Source organism: Notolabrus celidotus, chromosome 7 (assembly GCF_009762535.1).
Source record: "Notolabrus celidotus isolate fNotCel1 chromosome 7, fNotCel1.pri, whole genome shotgun sequence".
Taxonomy (NCBI): Eukaryota; Metazoa; Chordata; class Actinopteri; order Labriformes; family Labridae; genus Notolabrus; species Notolabrus celidotus.
Genome location: NC_048278.1, coordinates 16,855,176 through 16,875,190, shown reverse-complemented (window position 1 = coordinate 16,875,190; position 20,015 = coordinate 16,855,176). Strand labels below are relative to the sequence as shown.

At 39.9% G+C, this 20,015-nt stretch overlaps 1 protein-coding gene across 1 annotated transcript; it reads left to right on the top strand.

Moving 5' to 3' along the window:
• The first annotated feature begins 837 nt into the window (after positions 1 to 837).
• On the top strand, positions 838 to 7,256 carry mchr1a (melanin-concentrating hormone receptor 1a). The gene is made up of 2 exons (XM_034688305.1): positions 838 to 1,170; positions 1,913 to 7,256. Exons 1-2 carry the CDS (start codon positions 1,062 to 1,064, stop codon positions 2,932 to 2,934), a joined length of 1,131 nt encoding a protein of 376 aa, XP_034544196.1. The 5' UTR covers positions 838 to 1,061; the 3' UTR covers positions 2,935 to 7,256.
• Positions 7,257 to 20,015: the final 12,759 nt, after the last annotated feature.

The following is a 20,015-nucleotide window of genomic DNA, read 5'->3' as shown; positions in this document are numbered from 1 at the left end:
TGTTACTGCTTACATTATTTCTCTGAAAATAACATAACAAAGAGTACAGTACAGATCTGCTTCTTTGCAAAGTTCCTATGGAGGGAAGTTTTGCTATGACCTGATCCTAAACAAATCAAAGCTGATTGACTGATTCAATCAAAGATTAATTGAAGGAAAACCAAAAGTAAAACCAAGCTGCTTGTACAACAAAGGAGACATAGAAAAAAACGTTTTAGGGAAATTGTCGTCCTCAAACTTCAGCCAAAAAATCCCACTTTTGGAGTTAGGCTGGGTCTTAACTCAGAATAGACCATATAATCTTGTGAAATGTTTACAAACCCACCACTAGCCTACACTTGTGCATAAACGCCTAAGGCCTAAGGACACAAAATGATGCGCAACAGAGCCCTCTTGTGGTTAAAACTGGATGCGTACTCGTTGTGCAGTTGAAAGAGAACGAACCTGACAGTTAATAACTGAGACATGGATTCGTTTAAGCAAAGTGGAAACACCTTTTGATTGATAGCTACACCTTGTAACGCCGTTAACAAGCGGTGAATGCGGTCAATTGAGAGGGGACATGGCAGTAAAGAGTGATAACTTCAAAAATGAAAACGGCTGTGCAAAGAAGTACACATTTAAAAAATATTAAACCATACTCTTCATTACGAGTGCTGTTTTTCTCTCCCCATTTGTCACTGGCTGATTGATGCGGTGATGTTTAATCTTATACAAAACCTGTCCAACCATATCTTGGCACAGCAACACAATAAATAAATTATTTTTTATCCGTGCGCTCGCTTTTACGCACACACCAGCTCTTCCTAGAGGCAGACCAACAAGTCTTCTAACTTCAGAACGCTGACACCTGCAGCTGCAGTCGCAACTCCGCAGAGAGTGAAGATGCTCACAATTGCTCCTCATCCACCGAGAACGCAGGTCGTACTGCTCCAAGTCCTGTTCACAGAGTCAAACACTGTGCTTTGTGTGCATAGGATTCAACTATTTCAACAAGGATATCACTCAGAGATTAAGAGGATTTTTCGTCATCACGCAGCCTCTGGTGCATTTCTGGGGGCATGCGATTCTTGGTAATACCTCTTAACTTGGATTTACTTTTGATTATCCCCATGGATTTTTTAAACCTTTCCAATTTTTCTCTCGTCGACTCAAATTCAACAACAACAGGTAGGTAGAGCAAACATCCCACAGTAATTTATTCCAGCCTAGTTTCCCCTTGCTTTCAGGCATGATAAGGAATGCAAAAAAACGCAGCTTTTTCTAGTTATATTATTATCAGTCCTTCAAAGTTATCTCATAGTCTATCCATTTTTTTTAATCTCACAACGTCCATTCATTTCATCAAATTTAGTATTCAGGGAAATAAATGAACTTCCTCATAAGCTGATGAAAAATTTGATATATGAATGTTTTGATGTATCAGCTTCAACTTTCCAAACAAATAAATATTTAAAGGAGCTCTGTTTAGGTTTTGATGCACATAAGTTGAGACAAAATGTCAGATTTTAAGTTTCAAATGTTGCCATCAAGAGTAACATTAAAAATACATTATAGTTCTCTCCTCTTCCATTATCATCTTCTCTTGCATTATCATTTGGACTGTCAGAGCAGAGACGCATTGAAGAAGGCACTCGCACACATGCACACGAATAAATTATTTCTGAAATGAAACTGCAAGACCCAAATGGAAGACATTTCAAAGAGTTGACTGGCATTAGACTCGCCCACATAATAATCCCCTGACAGAACTAAAAATATTATGCTGCCCTGGTCATTAAACTCTGACATGAGGACTGCATTATACACTGTGTATACTTCAACAATATATGATGTTATATCAGCATGATTACATACAATGTGCAAAACAGAATACTGTCACTAAATATTGTTATTTTCCCCTTGTCTCCAGCTGTAGATGGAACCCTTCACTGCAGCTCTATCCTTCATGTAATTTCTGGCATCATCTGCTTCCTGGGTATTATGGGCAACTGTATTGTTATCTACACCATCATGAAGAAGACAAAGTGTCGCGCCAAACAAACTGTTCCGGATATCTTTATCTTAAATTTGTCACTTGTGGATCTCCTGTTCCTACTTGGAATGCCATTCCTCCTCCACCAGTTGCTGGGCAACGGTACCTGGCACTTTGGAGCTGCGATGTGTACGGTCATCACCGCACTGGACTCCAATAGTCAAATTGTTAGTACTTACATCCTCACAGCTATGACACTTGATCGTTACTTGGCCACAGTCCATCCCATCCGCTTCAATTACATCCGCACACCTTGTGTGGCAGCACTGGTGATTGGCTTAGTGTGGGGTCTGTCATTACTCACAATCATCCCTGTGTGGATGTACGCTGGCCTGATGACTCTCCCCGACGGCATGGTGGCCTGTGCTCTTCTCCTGCCCGACCCTGTCACTGACACATACTGGTTTACACTCTACCAGTTCTTCTTGGCGTTTGCCATACCTCTGGTTATCATCTGCTTGGTGTTCTTCAAGATCCTGCAGCACATGTCCACAAGCGTGGCCCCCCTCCCTCCTCGGAGTTTGAGGGTGCGAACCCGGAAGGTGACCCGGATGGCGGTAGCCATATGCTTGGCTTTCTTCATCTGCTGGGCCCCTTACTACATCCTTCAGCTGGTCCACCTCGGGGTGCAGAAGCCGAGCTTAGCCTTCTCCTATGCTTACAACATTGCTATTAGCATGGGCTACGCCAACAGCTGCATCAACCCGTTCCTCTATATTATCCTTAGTGAGACCTTCAAGAGGCAGTTTTACAGGGCTGTTCGGCCAATTAACAGGAAATTCAGAGTGAACCCAAGCACAACAGATGGTGGAAGTGTGAGTGTGAGGATGATACCTGAAGGGGCTCAGCAGGAGCCGGCCTCTGAGGAGTTAATACCATCCAATGGGGCACCACAGTGAATAAGAAACAGGGAAGAATAGATATCCATGCAAATCCCACAATGAATGGAAGAGGAGCTAAAAAAAAAAAAAAAAAAAATAGAGACAGAGGCAGTAGTTTGAATGTGTTATGCAGCTCAGAAAACAATCAAAGGACTGGATAGTTTTGGAGATAATATGTAATGTCTGACTTTACAATGTTCTTCATCCACAAAAAAGAATGGTACAAAAAAATAGGGGGATAAATCTTTGGCTTGATGCAAGTTAATAATTGAATCCCAAGTTACTTTATTTTAAAAAAATTGACAGAGTGTATTGTAAAACAGAAGAGTGGGGATGTCTCCTTAAAACTGCAATGGTGAAAATATTTCCAGACATTGTTTCTCTTTCCCCATAGTGTCTCTCTCAGTCTTACATATGAATTATAGATGACATTTGACATATAAACATTTCTGTCAAACTCAGTGAATGTTGTCTTGTAAGAGTCATCACTTCAAACATCACTGTAATGTTGTCAACTTCAGTAATAAAACAGGCTGTAGATATCATGATAACCATACCGTCACCACGTAGTAGCTGGGAAGAGAATGTAATATTTAAGGCTGTTCGCTTATGCTAGCATTGTGGCTCAGGTTTTGTCATGGGGTCTTGTGAGGTGAAATTAGTTTTGCAGCCAATGCACCTAATTGCTTCTCCACAAAGAGACTGGCAGACTTTTATAGAATTTTCAGTCTTTCATATTAAGTCCCCATGACTTGATTTTTGAGGTGGAGACTGTAAATGTACACCTTCGCTGATCACTGTATTGGTTTCCTTGACATGAGCTGATGAACTCTATCTGACCTGTCACCTAAATGAATTACTCTTAAGAAATGTAAGAGGTCAACATCCAAGTCCTGCAAGATTGAAGCACTGAGCACATTAGGCCTATGCAGAGAAAAACACGCAAAACCTCAGTCAACTGGATTATACCTTTAAAATCCCGGACCATCGACTGGTTTGTATGAAAGCTTTAACGATCCAGGATGCCGCTGAACGGTGCAATCGGACCTTTAACTATAAGTTTGGTTATAGATTACGGATCAGTGAATCTTTACACCCCTAGAAAAAAAGCCTTTCCCTACTGGAATGTGTTCACAACTTGTTACAGGGTGTTGTTCAGACATCAGAGTGTCTCTATGCTTCATTATCTGCTGGATATCAGACAAAATTCTCATGTTACTCTCTGTTTCAACTTTTATCAACTCCTGATGGGGAGTTGGATACATTGATGCTAAACCAGCAACCAGAGACAAACACATCCCCCTGATGTCGGAGCTGCTCCTGCCTGCTCATTGGCTTACCGGTCAACCCGGCAGTGTGGACAGAATTATGGCTATGACTCAGACAAGACAGAAGAGCACAAGATGTGCATTGACTCAGAGAACTCCTGTTGTTTCAGTTATGCTCCTCAAGGTTTTTTTTTTGTCTATGCTCAAGTCTCTCAAAATTATGTTGTACCTTTGTTCAGCTTCGGTGACATCATATTGATGTAAAAGGAGAAAATATGAATTCTTACACCAGTTAAATTAATTGCACATAATTTTGTGACTGTGTGCAATCTCTCTAATGTGCAGTCTGAACATGACTAAATACTACTAAGGCTGCAATACTGTGTAATTAAATGACTGTTAATGACTGATCTGGGAGGAAGTCTTTGAGGAACATGTTCCTCAAGGCAGGAATCATTGTTTTGTCCAAATCTTAAAGAAAAAAGTGCACTCAGTAACTGAGGGTTACATCTATGTTAAATAATTTATGTTGATAATGAGGAGAACGGGATGGATACAAAGTTTACAAAATACAATATAAAAGGTGACTCATCATTACTGCACACATTCGATATAAGAGCAGTGTGTGCATCCATGCAGCACCCAGCATGTACTTCCAGGCAGAGCAGTGATTTCAGCTGTGTAATGGAAATTTTGCAGCAGACAGTAGGCTGTCACACTCGATGATGGCAGACACGTGGGTTGTGAGCTTTTGGGACTTATAGAGTTTGCAGTAAAATACTTGCATAGATGTTGTTGAGGTTGTAATTATCTGTCAACTTGTTTCTTCATGTGTCTTTGTGTGATTCTGTGATTTGTGTGAATATGTAACTTCAGTATGGAACAGAGACAAAACTGTCAAGGTACCACATGCCATGGGTATTAGGAATTTAAAGTTCTAATTCGTCTACTTTGTAAAGAAAAAGATAAAAGGACATTGTACGTTTCAAAAAACCTAATTTTATCTCTCCACACTGTGCAAGAGCAGCTGGAGAACATAATGATTGTATTACATGAAGCACTTTACATTAACATTCACTCTGTATAATCGCTTTGAGGAGGCTGGCTTTAAATCAGAGACCATTAAATTAATCATTCAATTCAAGTCAGACTTCTTCACATTTTATGAAATATGAGGTTCAAAATACAATATTTTTATGTTAAATATGAAACTTGAGCATATATGAAATGCGAAGTAGAAAATTCGAGAGACTGAAAAGATGTTGTCTTTTATATTTGATGTCCTGTGTTTCTTTTAGCTGTGCTTTTACTCATTTAAGCATTTATATATTTTTGTACACTTTCTGTCCTGCTTTCTTGTCTATTACCAGGTGATATAAAAATGATTAACAGATTTTAATTAAAAAAAATGGATACAGTTATGTGCTCAGGCGCAAAGAAATATTTTGAAAAGCTTAATTTTGCAGCTCTGTGACAGTGTGGTGTAATAATCAACACAATGATTATTAAAAATATATCAATAATAAATTCCTGCATATGAGTTACGAGAGCTCAGGCTTTGGTCCAGTGAAATCAACTAATCAGAATAGTTCTTGGTAATGTCATGCCAAGCACACAAATTATTATTCCTCAGAAAATTTGTACAGGCCACCCCAAAAAGAAAAAACTTTTTTTTTTCTCCTCCTGACATGTATTGTTTCCTCCAGAGAGACCACCATAGTCTCCTCCTAATGAAACATGACAACACTTCAAGCAGGAACAGTGGTTATTTGTTCGTTTTTCAATGTGGCAAAAGAAATGTACTGCTGTGTTCTGAATGTACCGATCTCCTGAAGTACCAAAAAGTGATAATTTTATCACACAAGTTCATTATCTTGTGCACACAAATCATAAAGCTTGGCAAATGCAGCAGTGGTAAAAAAAATCTACTTGAAATCAATTGCCAATATTTGTCATTAAATAGAGTGATATATGCGAGCTAGTTCAGGCGGCCATTCAAGTTTAATTGATTTCACATTTGCCATTCATCAGTCTCAAAATCCCTTGACAAACATATCCTTCCAGTTAGGCAGTCTATTCAAGCTGGCAGATTCCTGATCTCTGCCTCTGCTTTGCCAATGCCACGATTACACTGCACTTGTGCTGGGCTCAAACTTTCAGCTACACATCCACCCCAGCATCCACCTGCAGGCTCCAACTATAAGGGTTTAACATGTTGTCTCATCCTCCTTAATTTTTGCATGTAAAGATAACCTACAAAAGTGATGAGGATCTGAAACATTATTTCTACAAAGGCAACCTGGAGAGACAGTGAATGCTTCTGTTATTATCAGAATAAACTGCCAGTTGGATCTGAAAGTAGGGATATCTTGATCCCAATCTCAATTATCAGATTAGGGTTTTTCACAACCACCTCACAAACAACGTAGCTTTTGTTTGCAAAATAATTTTCTTGTGTGCACAAGATAAAATCTATAATCTATGCAGGACTTCAGGGGCTCCGTATGGTTGATTTCACATGTCAAAACTTTAAAAAGGGGCCGGTAAAGGTGTTGTTAAGTTTGTATTGATGCTAAGTGCTTCTGTATGTTTGTACAATAAAAACAATCAAATGTAAATACAACATTTATATCTGTATTTCGTTGCTTTGTACTTGTGCTATGCGCAATGACAATGAGTTTGAATCTAATCTATTCATCACAGAATAGGAAACACAAAGTTTCTCATCTTTTCCTGGACTTTAACTTACTTAAACAGACAAAAAACTTTTAAAAGTGAAATAATCACGGTGGTCAAGTTCCCATCCAAATGTTTTACTTGGGGTCACACAGAATCTATGACATAGTTTAGAAATTTCCCATGAACCCACTTACTTATAAAACTACACCCTGTGCTGTTCCAACACAAAAGATGAGAAACTGCTGTATCTGTTGTTCTTGTTCTGTTGTTTTGGAGCAAAAGAGAAAAGGCCTGGGTTCAAACATGCCTAATTGTTGAGTAAACAAATCAAATGTGAGACTCTTTCTCTCTCTACTGTGCATTTACAGTCTAATAAAAAATGCGTATGAAACCATCCTATTACTGTCTGCCATGTGATTTCACCTAAAGTACATTCAAGGTAGGCTTAGCGAAGCCCCCGCACCACTGCACGCCGCCATCTTCTCTCTTTGATGACTTAAAGTGTTTCCCTTAAAAGGGTTTGAAGAGCAGCCACAGTACATTTTCCTGTCTCCAGGTATATACTGTAAGTGTACCATAAAGGTCATGAAATGTTTTTCAAACCAGGACAAGTCCAACGTGTAATGGAAATGTATGAGTTATTTGATAGCTTGAAAGAGAGAAGAGTGACAGAGTGAGAAAGGGCAGTGAATCCATACCAAGCTGCATGAGGTTATGTAACAGACATTATTACCCGGGTCTCTTAGTGATCTTCCGGTTGTGTAAGATGCTTGATTCTGATTGGTCCAAATCCTTTGACAACCCCTTAACAACTGTTAAGCAACTTTCACTAACATGAGCAACACCAGAGGTAAACTGATCACACGTCATATCAAATCAATCCACAGAAACCGTTTCCATTAGCATCAAGCAGGTAAGCAATGTGGCTTAAACGTTAGCTTCAGTTAGCATGCTAAATCGGCAGGCTACGGACCGGACAAACATATTGGATCCTGTCCAGAAATATTAGCAACGGCAGCAGAGCAGGTGAGAGCCACTTTATGTTACCGTTCTCTACAAAGAAACTTAACCCATGACCGGTGGTGATGATAGCAGAAGGTTTCAAAGTTGTGACATTTACCTTGTTTATCTTTAAAGGTAATATAATATAATAATATATAATATATAATATAAGGTAATAAGAGGGGCACCGACAGGGTGAGACAAGAACCCTGTCGGGATTCTTTTTCCCATAACAACCTGCTAACCATACATTATCCCTAACTTAAAGCAACTTCTGTTGTTTCATTACCATTCTAAATACAGAGTGCAGATGAAAGGCCTCGCTGTGTCTCTCCACCGCTTGGTATGACTACAGCTTCTAATGAACTATGGCCTTATTTATAGAAAAATAAAAAAAGTTGATTACAAGATGCTACAATGAGGTCCATAGATTAAAGTTAATAGGGGACAGTTTGCTAAATGTTAAATAGCATCATAGTGACCATTAGAATAATAACTGTGATATATGTATACATATGTATATATGTAGCCTGCAGAAAGGGAACAAATCAGTCCTATGACATGCAGCCAAAACAAAAACAAAATTGTTGTAGCTGAAAATACTAGGTGTCAGCATGTCAGAGGATAATTTTAGCACACAGTGCAGCAGAGAGGCCAAAGAATATCAACACACTTAATATTGTCACTCTGTCCCAGTGCCTTTTCCCTTTACCTTGACTTCTGGAGAGAGGATCCTACTGAATGTCAAGAGAAGAACTACTCAGCTGTTTCTGTTCTGTTTCACCACATCACCTGGTGAGATTCATACCATTAGAATTTAGTTTAAATGTTTTTTTATTGAGGTAGCAATAATAGAACAGTCAATGTTACAGATATTTCCTCCTTTTCAATTAAATGAAGAAAAACATAAACAACAAACAAACATACAAGTCGACATATGTAGTGAGTAACACTAAAAGAAAAACAACAACAACAACATAGAGGAAAAATAATACTCAAAACCACCCACCCCTCCCCACCTCCACCATACCCACCCACCCTGTCGGGACTGTACTTCCAGCCACTCCAAAGGAGGCCATTAATGTTATGTCATAATAAGTTTAGCTTTTTTTTCCGATACATTCAATATATTGAAGAAGGGGAACCCAAGTCTTGCCATATTGCCCTAGATTGTTTAAAAGTGAGAGCCGAATTCTCTCCATATGAGAGAGTTTTACCATTTCTTCTAACCATACTTTGACAGGTGGAGCCGCTGCTTTCTTCCAAAACATCAAGATAAGTTTTTTAGCTATTTTGAGTCCATAGGACAGCAGTTGCTGTTGACTTTTATCCAACTGGAGAGTCTGGTCAGAAATTCCAAATAGCACAAGAAGGGGGTCAGGTTTCAGAATTACATGCAACATTTCAGAAAGAGTATTAAATATACTAGACCAAAACAGAGTTAATTTTGGGCAGTTGAAAGAACTATGCAGAAAGTTTGCTTCTCTGCTATGGCATTTGTCAAAGAGTGGGGAAACATCTGGAAAAAATGTATGTAACTTTCTTTTAGTATAGTGAAGTCTGTGAACTATCTTAAATTGAATAAGGCGGTGTCTAGAGTTGGCAGAGTGTTTATGTATGTTCTCTAGAGCTTTGTCCCAGATAACATTTTCAATCTCTACACCCAACTCCACTTCCCAATGAGCTTGTATACCCTGTGTAGATGCTGATGTTCCAGATAACAGTGAGTTATAAAGTAAGGATAACAAATGTCTGTCCCTGCCCCTCCTCTGAAAAAAACTATCAAACTTTGCTGATTCAATATTCTCCAATGTCGGTAAATATTTTTTAACATAGTTCCTGACCTGCAAGTATCTAAAGAAGTTATTCTTATGGAGACCATATCAGAGCTGAAGGTGGTTGAAGGAGGCAAAGCTCCTGTTTTCAAGCAGGTCTCCAACCTTCCTGATGCCCAGACCTTTCCATTGTGTGAAAGCTGAATCCAAAGTAGATGGGATAAAAGAGGGATTACCCTCAATTGGTAAACATCTGGATAAGGGTTCAACATTAAAATGAGATTTAATCTGTTTCCAGGTACAGATAATGCTGTGGATCATATTACTGCTGTTATATAATGACTCATCTACTTTAATTGGTGATAGGACCAATGCACCAATCTCATAAGGTATACATTCCTCTCGTTCCATTTTAATCCAAGTAGGTTGCGTAAAAGTGTGATCCAGCCACATTATTATGTTACAAAGAGCACAAGCGTAATAGTAATACAACAAATTGGGAAGGGACAGACCCCCCTTTGATTTTGATTTGCATAGGTGAACATTACTAATTCTATGTCCTATGACTTCCACTTTAGTGGTTTGTAGGTCCATGAGCACGCAGCGAGCAAGTTAAAGCTGGGGTTGGTAATCAGATTTAGATACACTTTTTGTCATACTGGTTAAAATGATCTTTATGTCCTGATGGCAATCATTACATGATGTGTTCCTAAAAAAGAGTGAAAAAAAACTGCTATCTACAGCCAGAGTAAACCTGAGAAAACACCAACCAATCACCGTTTTTTGGCTCCCCAAATTTTAAACCAATCAAATCCCGTCCAGCCATTCTGCCCTCCTCCTGCGCGTAGATTTCCCCTGCGTGCACTCCTCCCAGTCCCCGTCTCCTGCCTCTACTTCCCCTGACTCTATTTACTGCCCCTCTCGCTCGTCCTTGGGCCTGTCCCCTCTGACCTGATGAGGTGCTTTGCTCAGGACTGTAGTCCGGATCAGAGTCTAAAAAGCTCTCACCAACAAGCAGAATAATTAATGACGTTCAGTAAGTCCTACAGAAAATATATATGTACTGTAGCGCTGTAGGGATGACGAGCCGATTGGTGAACACGTTGAGTTTTAATAACCGCTCACTATCGGCCGTGATCACGCCAACCAACAAAGCAACAATCAATGTTTGAATGAATGAAAAACTGCTCCTCTCCTCTCTCCCACTCGCACACTCTACACCTCTCCTGATGCCTTCACTGACCGTCAACACTGTAGGAATTAAGAACATCTACACTGAACCCGTTTAACAAACAGTAGATCTGTTACAGTATTATATGTGTTATAACTTTTCTCCTGATATCGTGTCACCGGTACAACTGGGTAATGCTAGCATGATAGTTGTGAGTACTAACAGCAGCCATGTTTGTTTGTGTTTTTCACTTTCACTATGATAATGTTTTGGTGAGGACCGGTTTTGAATCAGTCACCATCATATGGTCGAGAATCAGCGGCGCTCGTGCATGTGAGTGGGGGGGCGTCGTTTTGGAGGAGCTCCGAGGGAGGAGGGGAGGGGTTAGACGGAGTCATGAGGAAAAGCTACATTTAAATTCGTACTGGTTTTCCGAGACTACCAACCCTAGCTTTAATAGTTTCCAGAATAGTGGCATCCGCCGACCGATGACCTGTTTCAGGCAAGTCCGGGGCGGCAGGGCCCTTTTCCTTCTGTTTCTTGTCTTTCGGACTGCATCCTCAAGTTCGACTTCATGTTCTCTTACTGTGTAAATGTAAAGCACAGGCTTGTTCCTTTCCACTACGGTAACTTATCACGTTGTTTGGAGCATCAAAATATGAATTTAGTGCAAAAGGATTTTTTAGATGCAGGAGCTACCTGGGAAAGCTGCTTATCGAACCATGGCTCTCTAGCGCCCCCGATATTCCACCATTAGAATTTATAAACAAAAAAAGATCAAACCCAGCTGGGCTGGAATACAACAAATACATTTGCTCTTCATTCCTTAAAAACATAAGGTTTTGCAAATGAGTCAAACAAGTTTTACAGGAAAATAGTTAGAATGGTAAAATCTAATATTCGACAAATCAATCTCAAAGCTTATCCTTTCAGAGCTTTTCTTTCCTTTTCTTTTTTTTTTTTTTTTTCCTTTTTCTCTTGTCTGCATATATATTTCTGGTTTGGGTATAATTTATTCTTGCAGCAAAAGAAAAGAGAGAAAACCTTTTTCTTCTGTGCTTGTGACTGTGCATGCGACCATCACCATCCCTCTTAGAACTCTGGCCTATCTTTTATTGACAGATAATATCATGTTCTGTAAAAGAGGGCGTGAACACCTCGGTGGACCAAAACAAATTAAATTTAATTAAATTAAAAAAAGAATACACAAAGATGTACAAAAGGACAGGGAAAGAGATGGAGAGAGAGACCTAAGACACTTAGATGGGGAGGGACCATCTCACCATGACGCCAAAAACACCGTGCGGTGATACAAATGATTAACCAACCCTTAGTGCCCACAATCATTACTGAAGCTTGGGTCACAGAGGGTTGCCGCCGTGCTGTGTTCTATTTGTGTAACAAGACCAACACTGGTGCATATGATACCATTTGGGTCAGATCAGCCGGGTGGTTCAGGGCCGAGGGGGCCCAGCACCAATAGCAGACAGCCAGGCAGCCGGGCAGGACCTGGATCATAGCCCGCCCCCCCCCCCCCCCAAGAGGACCACAAGGGAACCATCGGGAAACCCGGCCCCGAGGGCAACCGCGGACCAGGCCCCCGCAGCGGAGGGGACAGCAGAGGGACGGAGGGTGAGCCAAGCCACACACACCTAATCTGTATTTGTGTCATATAATTTGTGTCAATTTTATTTATTTATTTATTTTTTTGTATGTATATTTTCTAGTGAGGTGGATTAAAATAGGGGGGGGCAGGAAGGGAGGCGGGAGAGAGGGGTGTGAGCCGTAGTGCACTACTGCAGCACACTCTGCCCCCCCCCCGTATAAAGCCCGCCCACCCAACCTGCACCCCCAACCCTATGTCTTTACATCAGTATCTAGGTGCATTAAAATAGGGGGGTGGAAGGGAGGCGGGAGAGAGGGGGGACAGCCGTAGAGCTTTTCTTTCCTGGTAAGTCTCTTTGTTAATAAAGTTAAATACTAAAAATGTTAGTAGTGCAAGCTGAAATAAACCATGTCAGTTCTAAAGGAAGAAACCAAAGCAAGCCCGGGATGAATAGAGGATTGATGTTAATAATCACATTTGAGTGGAGGCATTGCATTAGCATTATCTTCTAGAATACTGTGGGGATTTTTTTTCCCTCAAAATTACAGAAAACATTTTTTTTTGTGGTGCTCAGTTGGCATCAAGGACATGCATGTAGTGGCTCTGAGTGAAAGTTGAATAGATTTTCCAATTTCCCAAGTTATTTAGTCGGTGGGGTGTGTAGTACTGAGAGGCGAGTGAGTAACGAATACAACTTATCTTCACAACATCTTCATTCATGATATGAACACCAACAGTTGGACTCAAAGACAAACAGAGCCTTAATTTTAGAGGACATTTTGCCTTCCACAAAGATAGATTTTTTCAGATACAAAGTTCCATGTGTCCCCTCCCTAAGAGCCCTGCTGATAGAAAAGAAGTGGATCTGTAAACAGAGAAATGAAGAGGCTATGAATGGCATTTTAAAAGAAAATAAGTGAAGGCAAGGTCAGGGTTAAGATATGAAGGAGCTCTTACTACAGAACAGTACACCAGAGATCTAAAGATGACTTTAAACAATCTCAGGCTTTGATGTCATTTACAAAATGCATGCTGGTCTCACAAACAAACATCAGGGCACTAACCAGGAAGTACCAATCACACCCATTCTGCTCTCTGTCCCGCAGGAGTATAAAGCAGAAGCTTTCCTCTGTGCACTTCAGCCAGAAACCAATCTTGTGATTTCCTTGCAGTTAGCAGATCTTGTGTCTGCTAAGATAACGGCATCATATTGCAGATGCAGACAATTTAAAAATGCAAACAGGTCTGTCCTCTTGAGAAGAACAAAACAACTTTTAATTGCTAGTTTGTTGAATGAAGGTGGGATCCATTATTTCTTATGCAGTTCAGGACTCAGAAAATCTCAACGCTGGTTGAACTTTCTGACACAGTGACAAAGCGTTTCAGTTGCTATATTTGATCCAGAACAGATTGTTAGCTGCAGCATGAAAAGGTCTGTTTACTCAGATAACTTGAAATCCTGGTACTTTGCCCATCCAAGGCAGTTGCAATCTTGTTTGAAGTTGTTTTGCCTGGGAGATGGCAGCATGGAGACAGATTGATAAGAAAAAGCAAATAATGGATGAATTAGAGAAGAGGGCTAGTTCTGCCTCTGGCTTTCATGAAGAAGGAGGGAAAGAGGGAGATGTTTGCCAAACTGAGATTGATCAATGTTAACACTTACCCCCTGCTTTAGCCCTAACAGCAGTCAGACTTTTTAGCATCAGCTTTATACAATCTTACATTGGTGTTGTCAGAACCATCAAAGACAACTGACAAAATCATGACTGTACATGGGTGGTCATGCCCCCCCTCCAGCTATTCTACTGGTTCAGCAGCAAAATAGCTTGGTATGGATGAGAAAGCATGTGTAGCATTGTCAGACACACTTGTACAGCGACTTAATCCCACATCTTCTTGGTTGGTTTCTAATAGTTTTAGTTTTGGGGCTTTTAAAATAGAAAACAATCTAATACTTTCTACTGTGACATTGTTCAGCCCCTCCTGCTACTGCAATATAACTCCAAGAAACTGAGACACCAAATCGACCCTTTTACCTTTGACCTGACGTGATGACCGAAGTCAGAAAAAATATATTTTCACTTATCAAAAATACTTAAGGCTGATTTATACTTCTGCGTCGCCCATACGCAGCAGGGGCTAATGCGGACATGAGCATTACATACTTGTGCATCAATGTGTCCGTGTCTCGCAGCAATTCTCTGCCGAAACTCCTGAGGGCAGTGTGGTCTCTCTGATAGCCGGTTGCCTGCTTCCGGCCCCACGTCGATCTCTGTTTACATTTCCAAAGCGATTCAGAGCGATTTATGTTAATCTACAGCTGATACATGTTGTTGTTTATCATACAGACATGATTACAGGGAAGAATAGAGAGGAGGAGATGAAATACACGGCTGATGTGCGGCCGATGAGCGGGGATTCCGGTGTTGTAAATACGGGAAATACAATGCTGCCGAGCGGACCAATCACAGGGCTTGTGGTCCGCGTCGATTTTACGTGTAGTTACATTTTGGAGGAGGTGCACATCAGCTACGTGAATAGGCCTCTGCGTAGGTACAGGAGCTACGCGTACCCTCATCGTAGGCTACGCCGTCGATTCGACGCAGAAGTACAAATCAGGCCTAATACTAACTAATAATAAGTACCCACCTCACTCCCATGGCTCCGCCCCTGTCAGGCAAACTAGTGATTTGCTTACTTTTTCTGAAGTATATGAGGATGAGATAGTGTGCAGCTACAAAGATGTTGCAGGGTTCTTTTCTAAAAACTCATAAAAAGTGTAAAAAAAAAAAACAGGTGTTGTCGAAAAATTATGTGATGGTGGAATTTATTTATTGCTGGCCTCCCAAAATGCAATGTAAAACTATTTACAAAAAAGTGCAAAAGGGTGAAAAAAGTACTTACAAAAAAGTGCAAAGAAAGAGTTCCACAGTAACTCATATCTATCTACAGAGGGCAAAAATGGCAGTCATGAAGAACTTGACTGCACAGCTACCTTCCCTGCAACCAAACCAAACCAAGGCTGAATAGAGAGTCCTGAGTGGACCACTTTAAACTCCTGGAGACCCTCCCACTGGGAGTCAATGATTACATAACTTGTAGCCAAAAATATTTTCATATTGTTTTAAAGCATATAAAACTTTTACACCTTAATGGCTACATTTTACAGTAATATTTTGAACATTTTAGGTGGCATTTTATTTCAATCCAAAATACATATTTATGAGATAAATGTCAACAAAACCAAAATTTCATCAATCATGTCATCACTTTTGCGCACCATATTCACCTATTTACTCTTTACCTATTAACGCAGAAATGTTGTGTTCTGTTTCCTTGTTCGGAAAAACGAGCGGGACATGGCAGTGCATATACAACGTACCTGAAGCAGGTAAGTGGACTGAAGGTTTGGGAAAAGGAATGTTTCAGATAAAAATATAGTTCTTATGCGGCCTTAATTACTCTATACAACGGAGAATGACAGTGGAATGCTGGCAGTGTTTAGGCTACTTGGTGATTCAAGACACAGGCAGAGAGGGGGAACATCGGTGTGTATATGCGTGCGTCGGTGTGTGTATGTGTGTCAGTGATGGTGCCACTCAGTCATGTAGAGTTTTAAAACCAGCAGCTGAATTCAAAATCAACTCTCAGCAGGATTGATCAGCATTTTGAACGAATGTGGGAATGGTCAATCTCAGGCACAAGAAATGTGTAAGACTGGTGAGCTATGATTTATTTCTGCAGTTACAAAAATCTTCAGCATGTCAGAATTTGCAAAAGAGATTTCACTTGTCAGCCTTCATAACCAAAAACCCATGCAGAATTTCATAAGAGCTTGACAGAGCTACTTATTGACAGAGTGGATCCTCTCAGGCTATGGTTTCAGTTGACCCCTTCTGTTTTCTCATCACTAAATGAACACAGGAACTGCAGCTGTCGGGCTCTGAGAAGTAGTACTTTGGAATAGATGCAGAAGGCTCCTTTGTGTTTGTTCAGCCTCTGATCACTATACCCAGATGCCAGTGCTGTCAGAATACTTTAAATATCCCAAGTGATGGATCCAGATCCAACCCAGATGCCCCAGAAGATTAACAAATTCATATATATGAAGTCAATATTCAACAGCTGGGATGTGCTTATCCAGGGAGAAAAAAATAATTTCTCATTTTCCTGAGCATAAATATGCAGCAGTTACCCAACATTACCCTCAAAGTTTTCTATTGCAGAAGTTTTGGAAAAGCCTTTAACAGCCTTCAGTGTAAAATATAGCAGCCAAAAAGTTCTAATATTGCCAGTTATTGGGGTAATGAAAGGCTCAAATTGGATAATACTCCTGATAGCAACTAAATTGCAAAATTACCCTGATTCAGAATTCTCACTCATCATTTGGGGCATTGTATTTCAGCAAGGCAGTTATTAATTATTTGTATGAATACAAACGATATGCAAGATATTTCCGTGGAAGCTTTGAGTTTCTTTCTGTATGTTAGCTGTGCAAATGTTTTATGTTGAGAAGCGGCTTCATAAAATGGCAACAGTGAAAAGACATTCAAAACTAGTTTAACATTAAACCTTTCTTTACTGACTTATCGAAAACAATGATTTAACATTTAAAGCATTTTTCACAAAGATTGCATGTATGTGATTTTAATAACTCTTTATAACGGCTAACTTCCAATAGATCCCCATTTGATTTAGCTAAGTGTATATGAATAATGTATCCGTTGTCTAGTCATATATTTAACTTGCCTCCAACTTTATGGTTATCTTTGAAGACAAAGACCACCCCGAAGGGATGGGCAGACAGAACTGTCTCGGCATTGAACTGCACTCACCTGCCTGTGTATTGTTGATTTCACTTCTCCTTTATCAAGTTCTACATACACTATTTCAAAGTTGTCAATAAATTCCTCCACTTTTTCCCCTCAGTTACGATTTTGCTCTTTCCCAGCTCCAGCAATCCGAAGCCCTCCAAAGTAGATACGCTAGACTTTTTTGTCTGATGGCGAAGAATGGTGCATTAATCAGCACAGGGCAGATTGAGTGGAACAGGAAGTCAGACACTGAAACAACATTAAAATATCTGTTTGATTTTTAGAGTAAAACACTCGGGAATGAAGCCAAATTGTGTTTCACTTAACTACCACAACAAACTGTCAAAATGAGCTCAGCCAGGCCTATAGTCAACAGGTCAGAGGTTCTCAGAGGCCATTGACGACAACATGGATGAGGAGATGGTGGTAGAAATCCTCTGTCTTGTGACTCCAGCTGACTAAGCTAAAAAAAAAAAAAAATCAGCTGTTGTTGACTGAAGAAAGAGCACCAACCTATACTGCAATGGAGTGGAGTCAGGAAGTCAGTAATTCCGAGACGACCATCTGATACGTCACCCATAACGCATCCTGAAGTCAGTAATCCTGAGCTCGAAATCCAAGATGTCCTCTCCCTGCATCAACAGTAAAAATTGTACTGTTAGAAACATTTATTTGCAATTTAAACCTGTTCTGTTTAATTTAATGCAATCAATCACACGGATAGTCTTGTTTAAGTTCTATCTGTGGACATGTTGTCATTTTGCTTTTGCCCACAAACTACCACATTGTGTGTTGTCATTGCCTGGGATTGGCAAAATACAATGGCACCAGTTGTAACTGAGATATTTAACATAAAACTGCTTGGTAATATTTGCAATACATTCCTGTAATTGGGTTGAGTTTATGAATTTGCAGATTTGGAACAGTCCATTCAATGGTGAATTTTTGAACAAAATTAGTGAAACCCCTAACCTTGTGGTGGTGTTAGAGGACAGGTGACTGGGTTTCCAAAGCCATTTAAATGTGTCCTCTGCAGAATTTGCAATGTAAGAACAAAAATGTATGGAAATGCATGACCTTTTCATGAGATATGATTTGTTTTTGTCTGTATAATGGTGATGGAGTTAAGACAGTACACCGCTTGAAAGCATTTCATTTGTATTGTCTCTGGGATTACTGGCTGAACATAAGCAAACAACTGCAGAAAAAGAAGAAACAAAGTTTTCTGCCCTTGTGACCCATACATCTATCAGGAAATTACACAATAGCTTGGAGCACTGGCCAAGGAATATTTATGGGCATATCTATTGATCCGTGAATGTTGGGGCTATCACTGAATCTTTCATGCCCATGCTCTGCTGAATAATAAAACATTGGGTATATGTAGGAAATAGATATTTTATGTTTCTGTGTATGAGTAAAACACAAGCGGCAACCTCTCTGGTCTCAAACTATGAAGCCCATGCAGAAGTGTTATAAACTGCAATTCATTGAGAATCCGCTTGAGGCTGGCTGCAGAAACACCGGAAACCACATAGACATGAATAGGTAAAAGACGCTCTTACAAGTTTTTGCCCAAATAAGGACATGACTGACTTGACTCCCGGTCAGGAACACATAGCTGTTGGCCAAGAGGCTCAAACTCCAGCCCTTTACGTCACATTATGCCTGGTTGAGTTCCGCATTTCCAATATGGCTGCCACCATCAATTGGATTCAAAACAGCGCTCAGGAACAGATGGGTGACGTCACGGATACTGCGTCCATATTTTATACAGTCTATGGTAATAAAGTACTTAATTTGCTCTGAATATTTTACTGAAAGATTGTTGCTCAACTGGAAAGCAGGGGAAAGTCACATCTGGGATGTGTCTGACAGAACAGAAGGATAAAGCTGCTAATGTATTTTAATATGAAGTTTTTACTGGTGAAGTTGTGTATAATTGAAATGCACTAAGTGTATGATTAAAACAAAAGTGTTTTCTGTCTGGACAATCTGCACTATCACAACTGGATATTCCTGTGATGGTTTCTGACTAAAAACAGATTCTGCAGGGCTGACTGTCAGAATTAAATTAGGTTATAAAGAACACTGTCTTCTAAAAAAGTACAAGTAAATTGTGCAGCTTATATAAGCTCTCGCACACCATCATTACCTAAAGCCTCCCGCACATCTGTTACTTTTTGGGTGATTTAGGGGAAAATATGTTAAAAAATTATCGGAACATATGATTTCACCTGAGGGATATGTGCTCTCTGTAATCTCTATAATAAGATTTTCCACATATCTTCCCTTCAGAATGTTCCTCCTTTTTTCTGGAATTGAAAATGTGTTGTTAAAATAGATTTTTTTAATATGAGTTTTTCAACTGAAATTTTCCCCTACAAACTGGAAATTGTCACAATGGGGGAAAATGGTGGAAGGAGGACCCAAGTTAAGATTAAAAATAAAGTATTTAAATAAACACAAGAACAAAAGGTACAATCAAAACTTATTTAAGATGTCCGAAAAACTAAATCCAACTTGAAAGACTGGGAAAACACAATGTACAAATAAACAGACAGAAAACACAGGAGAGACATACAATGATCCAACTAGGACAGGGGAACAGAGAAACTAAATACACAGAGTAATTGACACAGTTGTGGAACACAGGACACAGGTGAAACTAATGAGGGTAATCGAAAAAGGAGGGAAACGCACAAGGGAAGGAAGTAAAACTAAACTGGAAACACAGGGATCACAAACTACGAAATAAAAACAGGAAAGACAAGGCTAAGAAAC